At 38.9% G+C, this 12,736-nt stretch overlaps 2 protein-coding genes across 2 annotated transcripts; both read right to left on the bottom strand.

Moving 5' to 3' along the window:
• Positions 1-317: 317 nt before the first annotated feature.
• LOC135628469 (uncharacterized) lies at positions 318-4,740 on the bottom strand. The gene is made up of 3 exons (XM_065135130.1): positions 4,328-4,740; positions 1,841-3,142; positions 318-864 (listed from the first exon to the last, which is right to left on the bottom strand). The coding sequence occupies exons 1-3, from the start codon at positions 4,508-4,510 to the stop codon at positions 637-639; spliced, it is 1,713 nt and encodes a 570-aa protein (XP_064991202.1). The 5' UTR covers positions 4,511-4,740; the 3' UTR covers positions 318-636.
• A 2,702-nt stretch (positions 4,741-7,442) lies between these two features.
• Positions 7,443-10,718, bottom strand: LOC135628229 (uncharacterized). The gene is made up of 5 exons (XM_065134796.1): positions 10,490-10,718; positions 9,428-9,570; positions 9,127-9,256; positions 8,322-8,513; positions 7,443-7,801 (listed from the first exon to the last, which is right to left on the bottom strand). Exons 1-5 carry the CDS (start codon positions 10,670-10,672, stop codon positions 7,589-7,591), a joined length of 861 nt encoding a protein of 286 aa, XP_064990868.1. The 5' UTR covers positions 10,673-10,718; the 3' UTR covers positions 7,443-7,588.
• Positions 10,719-12,736: the final 2,018 nt, after the last annotated feature.

The following is a 12,736-nucleotide window of genomic DNA, read 5'->3' as shown; positions in this document are numbered from 1 at the left end:
GTGGAGAATCAATGTATCACAAAGAACAAAAAAATTTTATAATATGAGAACATGAATAATTAGTTACTAAGCATTTTGAGTTGATAAACAATTTTAAATATACACTCCCAAATTGAGGGATAAAATATTTTGATCCATCAAGGTTTTGCAACCCTCGTGAGAAATGGCAACCAATGTATGTCCTGACAGTTCTATGCTGCCTAAACATTGGAGGGCAAGAGCTTGAATTAAATCTTTGTAGGAGACTACTTTGCTGAAAGTGCTGCTGAAATAATTGAGCTGAAACTTTGCTTCTCTGCAAATAAATGATCTGCACCTTCAGCCAACATGTTTGGAATTCATAGTTCATGAACTCTTTACATACCAACAACAACTGGACATCTCATTTGCACTAACAGCATGCATTCCTTTATACTTGATCAGGTTCTTATTAGTGATTACTGCAACAAATCAGGGATACCAAGTATTTTGCAGCACATATCAGGCAGAGAGAATATAATTCAAGCCTGTTGGACACAAATACATCAACATAGCGTAAAAGAAGCATCACAGGCACCCAGAATATTTTTTCAAGAGGCAAATTCCTTGAGAGTGTCCAAGGTGAATCGAGCAGAAAAAGGAGAATTCAATGAGCAGTTAGCTCTTCTGATGCACAGCAATCACATGGATGTCCATTTCCTTCAGCATGATAGCACGGCCGCACGAATCACATGGTGCGGTTCTGGACCCACAAATACTCTCATGTTCAACAAGTCCTCTGAGACGATCCCGAGCATCTGCTGGTGTACTGCCAGCTTGCACCATATCCCCACAGAACCGGCACATAATCAAACGAAGTGGGCAGGTCGACGATTGGTGTTCGATCTGGAAAAAAGAACCTATTAGCACTTTTCTGAGCAATATGCATCTTAAGATCCTGGTGCAGATTATGCATCTAAGAACTGAACTTAAAGATCCAAGACTAGAAAACATTGCACAATATCAAATCATTCAGTCTTGTTGCTTTCATTGATATAGGGGAAAAGAGAAGCATTCGTGCTGCTGGCCTCATACACAAGTACCAATACCAAAAGTGGGATTGAAGAACCAAGGCAGCCAATCAACAACTGCCAAAATTCTAGATTCTTTTTTTTAGTATAAATCATGAAAGAACGTACATTGCGGAGGTAACAAGAAAGAAGCAATCAAGTTAGAGGAGGGAAAACTTGGTGCAAGGAACAAAACAATTCTAGATTTAGTTCCATATCAGTTATTGAACCATGATAAAAAGAGATGCACTGAAGAGATCAACAAATCAGATATGTTTACACTTGACGACATTCCAGATATCCATTAACGTGTGATACATTAGGCAAACAATAAAACTACAACTACTAGGAAAACAATATAACTACAACTACTGTGTTAGAGAAGAAATTAAAATTGCATGATTCAGAAATCTATTGGTCATAGATTGAGTTCACAGAAAAGGAGAGCAATAGAATTTCAGGGTGCTTTTATATTTCAAATTGGAACCTAACAGTTTCCCCACAAACACAATAAAAGAAAACCCGAAAAGATGCAAGGGTAGCATGACTGTGCATCTTGAGCCTTCACAAACTTTAATATCATGAATACTCACTAAAGGAATGTCTATATCATTAAAGAATGATATCATAAAAGGTAAATCATTTACTAGTTAAAAGAGAAGAAAATGTGAATAAACGAAGATATGTCCTGAAAGGAAATTATGCTGACTAAGATGCAGAAATACTATTGAAGTAGCTGTAGAAATAGTTTGACAAAATCTTATACAGAGGTTAACAGCAATCCAAAAAGAGTCACCAAATAATTCACCCACCATTTGTTCCTTCTCTAGTATCACTCCACATGGGCAATGAACTGGTTCATGAAACACCTTCATGTGCTTCTCAATCTGCCCCTGTTGGAAAGCTTGTCCACATTTGTTGCAATGCACATGACTTGCTGCTTCCTCCTTCCTAAGGACAACTCCACAGCCATTGTGTTGGCAAAGAACATTGTGCCGAAAGCAATATGCCTCATGGAGTAAAATGGTCCGGCTGGATATAAAATGTTTACAGTTTTGGCATTCCACAGATTCCATATCAATTGGTGACGAAGCAGTAGCATGTCCCCCAATCTGTTGCTTGACATTGTCTTTGAAAGCCACAGAGATACGATACTTTGTCACACCTTTGAAACCAAAGACACCAATGCTATATGTACCAGCAACCAGGTTTGGATCCTTCGGTCTGACAGTCAAAACCTTTGAACCCATCTCATGAGATGACCATTCGTGACGATGTTGAGTTGGGAATATCAATGGATGTCTAGATAGATAAACATTGGTATCAGCATCACCTGCATCTGCCTCAATCTTTACTTCAATATTCATACGACCAGATGCAACCTCATCAATAATGGCCGCCTCAACAGAAAACTTGTAATAGTTGAATGTTCCTTCTTCAACAATTCCTTCTTCAACCTTTCCAATAACAAGTGGTGCAAGTACAGGCTGATTCCTACTACTCTCCTGAGCAGAATCATGTCCTTCTATATCAACTTCGATATCTGTTTCTAGGACAGAAACACTTGAAGCAGGTTTTGTCTCAAGAACCCTCAACTTGTAGTTCAGTTCTCCATAACTGACAGTGATGATGTCACCTTGAGAAAGAGTTGCATGTCTGCGGAGAGTTGTCTCAAGGACAGCCTTGTGGTTAGGAATGTCAGAGAAGCCCATCCCCTCTGGTTGTAATTTTGCATATGTACCTTTGGGCAAGCTAACATAGTGCACCTCAACAAGAGGAACATCGAGACTGACACCAGAGAGTAAATTGCTCCATACATGTGAAGGTAATTCTACTGAACCCTCTCTAGCTGTAAATTCCAAAACTCCTGAATGAGTTGCTCGATGTTCCACTTCGTCAGTAGCATCTGAAACTGATGGAACCAATTCATCAATCACTGACAGCCTGAAATACATGGGGCCTTTATCGAGGGCCCCTTGATCAGACAATTCCTGGAAACAAGAAGGCGGCAGTTTGATCTTGTCTCCGAACCCATTAAAAGGTACAGCTTCAAGAGTTCGACAAAATATGACCCCTTTTCCAAGCAGCATGCTTTCCTCCATTCGTTGCTCTGCCTGCAAGATAAATTAGGTTTTCATCTTAAGAAAAATCAACAAAAGAAGTTCCCAAGGATCAACCAAAAAGCAAATATGTCGAAACAAGAAAAAGTTGCAGATTAGCATTCTTTGATAGAAAGCAGATGAATTTAGGCATTCTCAGCATAGTTCCTATATTACTCCTCAAAATTTATTAATAAACTTGATGAGTTCTACGTGCACATAAAGACTGGTACAACAGGCAGGCATCAATGCAAGCCACCACATGGTGACCTTGGGAAGCAATATTGTTAATCAGGTAAACAAACATCTCTAAAGAGTAATAATGATGCCAAGCAATAGAGTCACAGATTGAAAGTAGATGAATAATTTTTCAATGATAAGCATTTTACTGTTGAAGATGGCAAACGACCATGTCAAGGGAACAAAAATTAGTTATAAACATTGAATGAAGCTTCAAGTGAATATGGCCTTACAACACCCATCACTATCAAAACACACACAAAAATAGAAACTCTTCATCCTAAGAAGTTGATGACCCAGAATTTTGAACAGTATCATCAGATACAAAAGCATAAAGATTGTCCAATCCAAATAACCAAAGCCAGATTTACCTGGGGCCAAATCTCAAGGCCCAAAAGTCTATGCATGGCCCTTTGAATTTTAGAGCATCTTAAAAGTGAACAAATAACCTTATTATGATAAGACTCTGCAAATTGAACAAATTAAAGGAAAGATTATGACCAAACATGTTCAGGAACCCTAGAGACATTTATCGACTGAATCGATGATCAACGAACAAACCAGATTAACGACATTATTATCCATAAAGATTAGCATCACTTATTTCTTTTACAAAAAAACTGCACTTTCGATTAATTGGGTCACCATATCATCCCTTGTTCGCTCAGGAGGAAGGACAACTCAACCAATTCGCACTATTCCCTACCCCTAAAAGACCAACTTTTTCAAAAGCAGACCCCAAGAAAATTTTCCCCATGAAATCACTAAATACACAACATTTGCTCCCAAAAATGGAAAACAGATTCTTCTCCAGAATACAATCATACCTAACTTACATTGAGCAAATGCTACGGACATTACATGAAAAGAAGGAAAACTTTTTGCCTAATTCACAGATTATAGACCCAACACAACCAAAAGAATCCAACAGCAAAAGAAACAGAAGGAGAGATATCAGACCTCGATTTGTGCGCGCGCGGCATCGAGGCGCTTGGAGCGCTGGGTGGCCTCGATGGCGTCGCGTTGGCGGGCGGCCTCGGCTTTGGCTCGCCTCTCCCGCTCGAGCTTGGCCTTGGCCCGCTCCTTGCGCGCCCTCTGCTCCCTCTCCAACTTCTCCCTCGCCACCCGAAGCTCGAAATCCATGTCGATCGGATCGAATCAAGCCACTCCCCTGTGCGATTCGCCCTTTCCCTCCCAATAAAGAATCGGATCGACGGAACACGAAGAAATCGACGCAGATGTGGATGATGAGGAGGAGGAGTTGCTGCAGCTGCTATGAGGCCGTAAAGGTGGGATTAAATCGGCGAACCACCGAAGTCCGACTCCTTGCAGGAGAAGGCAAGCCAAGCGGCGCGCTTACGTGTGCACGTGCGTGCGTTCGAATCGCGAACCATCGAGAGACTCGTGGACGTTAAATAGCACCTGAGTGGCCCGTGCGGCAACGTCCGATTTCTCCACGCGTGTGGATGGATGGTCCATGATCGATCCTATGGACGGTCCCGATCGATCGTTGGTCTTCATCCTATCAATCATACGCACGAATCCTAAAGATCCGAACTCCTATCTTGTTATCATTACATCTCAATCAAGGTAGATAAATGGTTTATTTACGTAATGAGAAATAAAGTAAATGTACAACAAGGTATAACCAACAACTCAGGCTTCTTTTTCTCTATCATTTGTGACATATGATCAACATAGAACATCAAGAATGCATCAACCGTATGCACAATTTATCTCTATTGTACATAGAACACACACAAACATATATATATATATATATTACAAGGTGAAAGCCTAAGCTTGCACGGCCAACGAAGGGTGTGGCAGTTCAACATCAGAAGGCTCTGAGGTCATGAATCTTCCTCCACGACTGCTCCCTTTGCGTCCTCAGCTGCTTGTAGAAGTTGCCAATGAATGCCTCACACTTTGTGAACAGCTCCTGCGTGCTGAGCTCTCCAATGTCTTCCCACTTCTCCTCCTCTTCTTCTTCGTCTCCGTCCTCTCCATCGGAGTCCTTCAACGGATGCAGTGTCCCTTCATGGAAAGCACAATCAAGCATATCTGCTATGGTCACAGGAGTAGCAATGGACGTCGTTATGTTCTTCTCGACGTGAGGCTCAGAAATCATTTGAAGGAAGCCGGCCTCGAGGCCCAGAGCAAGGATAAGGATGTTGAGGAGAAAGAAGAGGTAGCAAGGCCTTATGGATGCAGGCACAAGAGGAATGAAGAGGAGTACGAGGAGGAGGAGCACTATCTTTGCTATTTGAGACTTCAAGTGATTCTCCATACATATAATTATTTGAAGATGAAGAGTTGTGGTAAGTTGAAGCTCTCGGTGGTGTATTTATATATAGTCATTTGAAGGTGATTAGCTGTACTTACATGAAGGACAAGAAGAAGATCTGAGAATGGTGGCCACATCAAACAGCTGAAATCCTGTTCTTGCCTTCCTTATCTTCCACTTGGTTAGTGGACCGGTCCTTTCAAGACTCAGAGTGCCACTACAAAGAAAAGGTCCAATAGCTAGGTCATGCTTAATTGAAGCCCCCACTTCTATATCACTGGTTTTTGCTGCAAATGGATCATCGGAGGACTCTCATTTCCTTTCATCGGAGGACTCTTCACCTTCACCATTTTCTCTGTTTGGTAGCCTTGGAGTGCATGAAAGAATCACTCCTTTGATCATCTTGTGCCACGTTTTGGTCTTTGTCCGGAGAACCAGCGGAGCACCAATCACACAAACCATTTGCGCTCAATCTTGCGGACTCGAAACTTCTAATGCTGTCAGCTCTTGTTTGTCCGAGGAATTAGTTTGGTAGCAGCTACATGGTGCTCCAGCACAGCATGATTGACTCCCTTGAGAAGAAGCTGATGCTGAATGAAATGATAACTCAAAACACAACATTTGTATGAGTTTAATGCACTCATCACACTCGTCAAACCCTCTTTCGTTTTCGCTATGTTCCCCATGGTAGCGGCACTTTCTTGAAGCATGCATGAAGCTTGAATATTTTCCGCTTCACAGTAGCTGATGCAATCATATCATTCTCTTGAGACAGACTGTGGATGCATCATGTTGCCTCAATCTCTCTTTTCCTTTTCTTCCATGAACCGCATAGGACATACCGGACCTTCTTGCATTCATGAAACTGGCTGTTGATGATTATATGGCATTTGTAGGTCATTGTTCTGAAGCTAGAAACGTATACACAGCCAAGGTTGGTGAAGCATGGATATTGAATATCTTTTTTCTCGTGATTAAATGAAACCATCATTCTCTCCGTACTGACTGTTGATGAACAGCAGAGTCCATCTCTCTCTTTATTTTTGTCTCCGGACTTCATAATTCGTAGGTCATTGTCCGTAAGAATTTTGTGAAGAATGGATAGACAGTTGGCCATCTAGCTTTTAACTTTAGCTTATGGAACAAAGCAGCAGAAGGGCATCTCCAAGTCATCGAGTGGAACTAAAGGACATGAAGATGGAGAGAGCAAAGAGAGCCATGTCATATGTGGTTCCTTCCATCGTTTTCCCATGTCCCGTGTCCAGGTAAGATGCTTCACCTTGTTCTCATTGTTACAAGTGTAAAAGTAACATTGAATCAGATTACTACAGTTAAAATTGAATATGATTTAGAGTTTAAGTTTGATTAATGTGTGTGTGTGTGTGTGTGTGTGTGTGTAAGTTTTGCAGGAAGATATACAGGTCTATGGATTGTGGAGCAGAAATCAGAAGACTTAGGGAAGAAATCTGGAAAGCCTTGTCCATGGTTGCATCATACCAGGAAAGATGAAGCCTGAATCCAACAAAATGGTTCTATAAGAATGTGAATGTACATTATCATCATAAAAAAAATGTTTCATGCAGTGCTTGATGAACAAAGCATGTGAAATGCCTATCAATCTATACCACGGAAGATGCAGCAAGAAACTGGTGACACAGTTACTGAGTCACATCTATGATAAGGTAGTCAAAGATATATTGAGATCATAATGAAGTAGCAACTCACAACTCAAACACATACTTGTTTGTAAGAATTATCCATTATTGTCAAACTGCACAAGATATATGTCTCACACAACCCCACATACTGGATGTGGGGTCTCTTTCATAAAAAGGTCTCCCGTATGGGTATTATGATCTCACACCAAGTACCACAAAACTAGCCCTCGTAATTAAACACCCCGATAGATCAGATGATGGAATAGCAGGAGAGACTTACGGAGACAGCAAGTACTGCCCCATCCAGGAACTGAAGCGAGACCAAGCCAATTCAACAGCTGCAGGGTTGCCATCAGTCATTCCCATTTCCTTCCTCCTTTTGATGCCATCTGGAGATGCGTTCATGAACGCATGAGCACAACCTGGATAAATATACACCTCATACGGAACTCCAGAGGATTTTAGCTTCTCTTCCAATTGTTTTGCTGCCTGGTGAAAGAATAAAAAAAAAGGGAAGTGAATTACCTTTTGTTTCTTGAGCACTAGAAACACTATGGGTAGAGTACAACCACGTTATACTTGGGAAAGTAACTGGAATCAGTCAACATTAGATGCTTTAGACAATGAAACAAAGTTGTTGTGTATATGGTTTTTTGTGACTGCATATTTGACAAAAGTATTGCGTGACCAGAAGCTGAAAGAATGACATGCTTCAAATCCCTAAACTTTCACTATGTATTTATCACATACTGTGAGTAAAAGATTCTAATCATATTCTAAGAACTCTAATAGAAAAATAGTCTCATGATTAAAACAAAGTGAATTAATGAAAAAAAATGCAAAAGATGATCGATGATACATTCCACGATTATCAGAAAAATGCATGTGATAAGACTCTTCCAAGATAACAAGACTAAGGAAAACATTGATGGTCATATGAAAAACTTTCTTATCAGCTTACAAAGGAGACAATAAGAAGAAAATTAAGACATGTGAAAGAGAATCATACACTGATATCAGAGAATCCAACAATGTTATCCAGCTCCCCAAAATGAGCTTGAATAGGTGCCTTAGCCAATGATGGATCAGCAAGTTGAGGTGGAGGAACTCCATAAAAGGCTACTACAGCATCAGCTTCAGGAACCAGAACTCCACTTGCAACAGACAGGGCACCTCCCATGCAATATCCAGTCACACCAACCTATGAACAGACAGCTTAGCTAATAAAATATAATGCTTAGGCTTAGGTGCAATTCAGAATACTTGATGCTTTTCTCACATAAAAAGGGAAAAAACTAAGATGTCATTTTACCTGAAACTCAATAACAAGGAAGAGGGCCATTCATATGTAACATGCACAATTCATAACTTAAATATGATATTCAGTAAAAGTCATAGCCACCTAACCTAACATATGAGATAAAAGAAGAGCAAATGGTACAGGATATTCATCAAAACTTGAGTGTTCCCTCATGGACAGAAAAGTACCATTACCAGATAGATAGCATGGTTGCCAGAAAAATTCTGGAAAGAGTGAAAGAAGTATTCAGAGCCTTCATTAATGGTGCATTCGATGAGGAATGCAACCCTAAGTGCAGACAGGTCAACATAAAATTACAAATATGTCAATCATAATTAAGATATATCGTGACTAGCTTTTATTTGTAAAGATCCATGCTTGTGGTAGGTGGATTGTCAAGCAAGAAGTAAACAAACTCCTAGGTCCCAAATGCACTAATGATATTTAATTTGTAACTTTCATTAACCAGCTGTCAGCATCATCAATTCATTAAACACAAGTTGTCAACCAGCACCTTTGATGAACCAGTTGATTTAAGCCAATTAACTGAAGCACGTATGTCCTTAACAGCACCCTGCCAGTCCAAGCCTTCCATCAAGTGTTGTGCCTCAGCAGCATCCAGACCAAGTTTTCCACGATACAAACTGAAAAATGGAAGCAAGAGAAGTCAAAGCAGAAACAATGCCCAGAACTAAAATACAACAGAGATGGAAATTCAGCTACTGAAGATCATACTATGGTTATGAAACATGAAGGACCGGCCAAGGAATGAAAAATCCATCACCAGAAAAGGGAAAGGGCATCAGATTTCTTACTCTGGAATAAGAGTTCTATAACCTGGATTCATTTGTGCAATGTGTAAAGCATGGTTCTTGATCTCAAAATCAACTCCCCACCACTCTTGCAGCACTACTATCCCTGGAGCATTATCTTTGCCAGCTACATATGCATCAAATGTCTGGAGATGAAGAAACAAGAACCAAACTATCAATGTTATAGCCAACCACAAAAACTCTACACAAATGTGAATTATTTTCAGGAAGCATGTATCTCAACTACGTAAGGCATTCTGTTTACAGACAAGGTCTGGCTAGATTCAGGAGTTTCTCAAGCGAGGGTAGGTTTCATTAATCATAACATCATAATCCAAATCTGGTATTTAACTTCGATAAACACTTTCTGAAATAGCTCAGTTTTTGACATAAAATAGAGAAGCCACTACAAGCACAATAAAGCTAAAAAAAGATAGAATCAAGTTTCTATGCAATTCCTCAAGATATCTGTTTTCAATATCATATAATTTTTTTTCCAGTAGTATAATTAAGCAAATGAAGACCAAGGTTCGATTCATGGAGACGGCCTTTGGTAAGGTTGAGTACATTGACCTCCCCATACACCACATTGGTGGGAGCCGGGGTACGCCCTTTAGTATAATTAAGCAAATAATATAGCATGCACTCTATGATTTTAATTGTCTTTCAGCTAATTCTCACTCCAAAATTTCATCTGACCGTGGATAATTATCATATTTCAGATGAGAAGGGAACATCAACCGATCAACCGCATACTTAACCCTCTCCAAAGCAGTCAGGAATTTCATCAAACATATACCGTGCTGAGTAATACCAAACTAAATGCATCAGACAACAACTAGATCCCCAAGTTCGTGCAATCTATCCAGACAAAATTACAGTAAGAATAACCTATCAAGATTCGATAACCTCGAAAAACCCTGCGTAAAAAAGAACAAAACAATTTTGGAAAAGACCTAGACGTTTCCCATTCTACACGCCTCGATCGCCCTCCATGGCGGGCTCCGGAGAACGCAATCAGCAAAGGGAAAGAAAAAGGTAACGAGAAAGAAGGAAAGCACTCACGGTGTCGTCTCTTTGGATCTGAACCTTCCGGAAAGGGCCGGAAGCAGTGGCGGAGTCGGCGGCCATGGATCGAGCGAAGAATCTGCAAGTAGCGGCCCCGAAGAGATGCGGTAGGAAGCGACGGGTTCCGAAGGCGACGGAGCAAGACGAAGTAAACGACCTCAGCACCAAAGACGACGCCATTTTTGCTCCTCCAAGCTTCGCACTTTATAGTGGAAGGTCTTCACGGGGGTTCGTTGGCGTGGGTAGCTCGGCAATGATAGGTTACTAACTCACACGCATCACAAAGCATATCGGACGGTATATCAGATGTCTCCTTTCCTCCATAATCCATTTTACACACACACACATGTCTCCTTTCCTCCATAATCCATTTTACACACACACACACAAACACACGTATATGTTGGCGTGGGTAGCTCGACAATGATAGGTTACTAACTCACACGCATCACAAAGCATATCGGACGGTATATCAGATGTCTCCTTTCCTCCATAATCCATTTTACACACACACACACAAACACACATATATGTTGGCGTGGGTAGCTCGACAATGATAGATTACTAACTCACACGCATCACAAAGCATATCGGACGGTATATCAGATGTCTCCTTTCCTCCATAATTCATTTTATACACACACACACACACACACACACACACACATATATATATATATATATATATATATATATATATATATATATATATATATATATATATAACCACACATATATATATATATATGTAAATATATATATATATTTACACACACACATATATATATATATATATATATATATATATATATATATATATATATATATATATCAATTAGTGCTGATCTCACTTCTCTCTTTGCCAAATATCAAATGAAGAAGGAAAAGGAGAAGAATAATTACAAATTAGAAGTCATTGTTAGATTAGAATCCCTTCATCCAAGACATTAGGCTTTGAACAATTCCAACAGAAGCAATCGAGAGAGATCACCAAAAGAGTGATTGAGACTAATCACCTTCACTGACAGAGACCCCTTATGCTTTTTTAAGCTAGAAGACCATTTTCTTAGTGTGATGTGATGTCCTCATTGCAACTAATTTTGGTGATCAATCCATGTTGGCCTCATTCATTAAAGCATCAGAACAAAAGTCTTACCCACTGAAGAGAGCAGCTCACCTGCAGATCTGTGCATGTCTTCTCCTGAGTTGCTCACTTCTTCAATGTATGCACTCATTCATTGCAGGCAAAAATGGTTTTGATACTCCTTTCTGCACAATTACAGACTCCAAATATATATATATATATATTAATTGATGATAGTATATTATATATATGCATGGATATATTTTTATTCTAAATATTAAAATAGTAATTATTTCGAAAATCTAAATTAATCACCTTCAAAAATGATATAAAAAAATAATTTTGATATTTTTAATATCATAATGAGCTTTTAATGAGTTAATACAAACCAGAATTCTATTCTTTTTGGATCATAATCTCTTTTCGACCAACTATTCAAACACTGAAATTATTATTTATCCTTCTAAGTTTAATTTTAACATGTATACATGCACATATAAACATAAAAAGTCATAAATTCTGGCAATAATGTGCTTTGACTGTTATCCAACTTTTATCAATAATAACACCCATAAAGTCTCTCTATCTTATGATGATAAGAATTAATTAAGCATATTTTACATATTTTAATAAATATATACAATGTTAGTAGTAGTGTTTTCATGTGGAAAGATCATAGAACTGCACAACATTTACATAAATAAAATTAGATTTACGTTTTATGTATGTAATCAATAGAATTGTTCTTCCAATTGTTGTTGTTTTCTTGAGTTTAAATTTTTAAATGACCTCTTAATGGGCTTTAATCAGTGTGCAAATTGTTTATTCTAAGATTACAAGTCTCGAATTGACCCAACTTAGAGACCCTTCTAAGTTTATCAACCAACCATACTATCCTTCTCGAATGAAATTTTCTAAAATATATAACATATTCGAAAACATGAATGTAAATTTTTTTAGGGTATTCAACTAGAAAGGGAATTTTGAGTATAAAATATTTTTTTTTCTTTTTTAAATTAAAAGACCATAGCTAGAACTAATAATAATAAAAAGTAATCCACCAATATTTTTCTCAAAGCTTGAAGAAGTCATATAATCCAATTGGAGGAAGTTTTGGGTTGTACTATGCTTTCTTTTATTACATGTTAATAATGCATACC

The sequence above is a fragment of the Musa acuminata genome, chromosome BXJ3-1 (genome assembly GCF_036884655.1).
Source record: "Musa acuminata AAA Group cultivar baxijiao chromosome BXJ3-1, Cavendish_Baxijiao_AAA, whole genome shotgun sequence".
Classification (NCBI taxonomy): Eukaryota; Viridiplantae; Streptophyta; class Magnoliopsida; order Zingiberales; family Musaceae; genus Musa; species Musa acuminata.
This window is presented reverse-complemented; position numbering and strand designations above follow the sequence as displayed.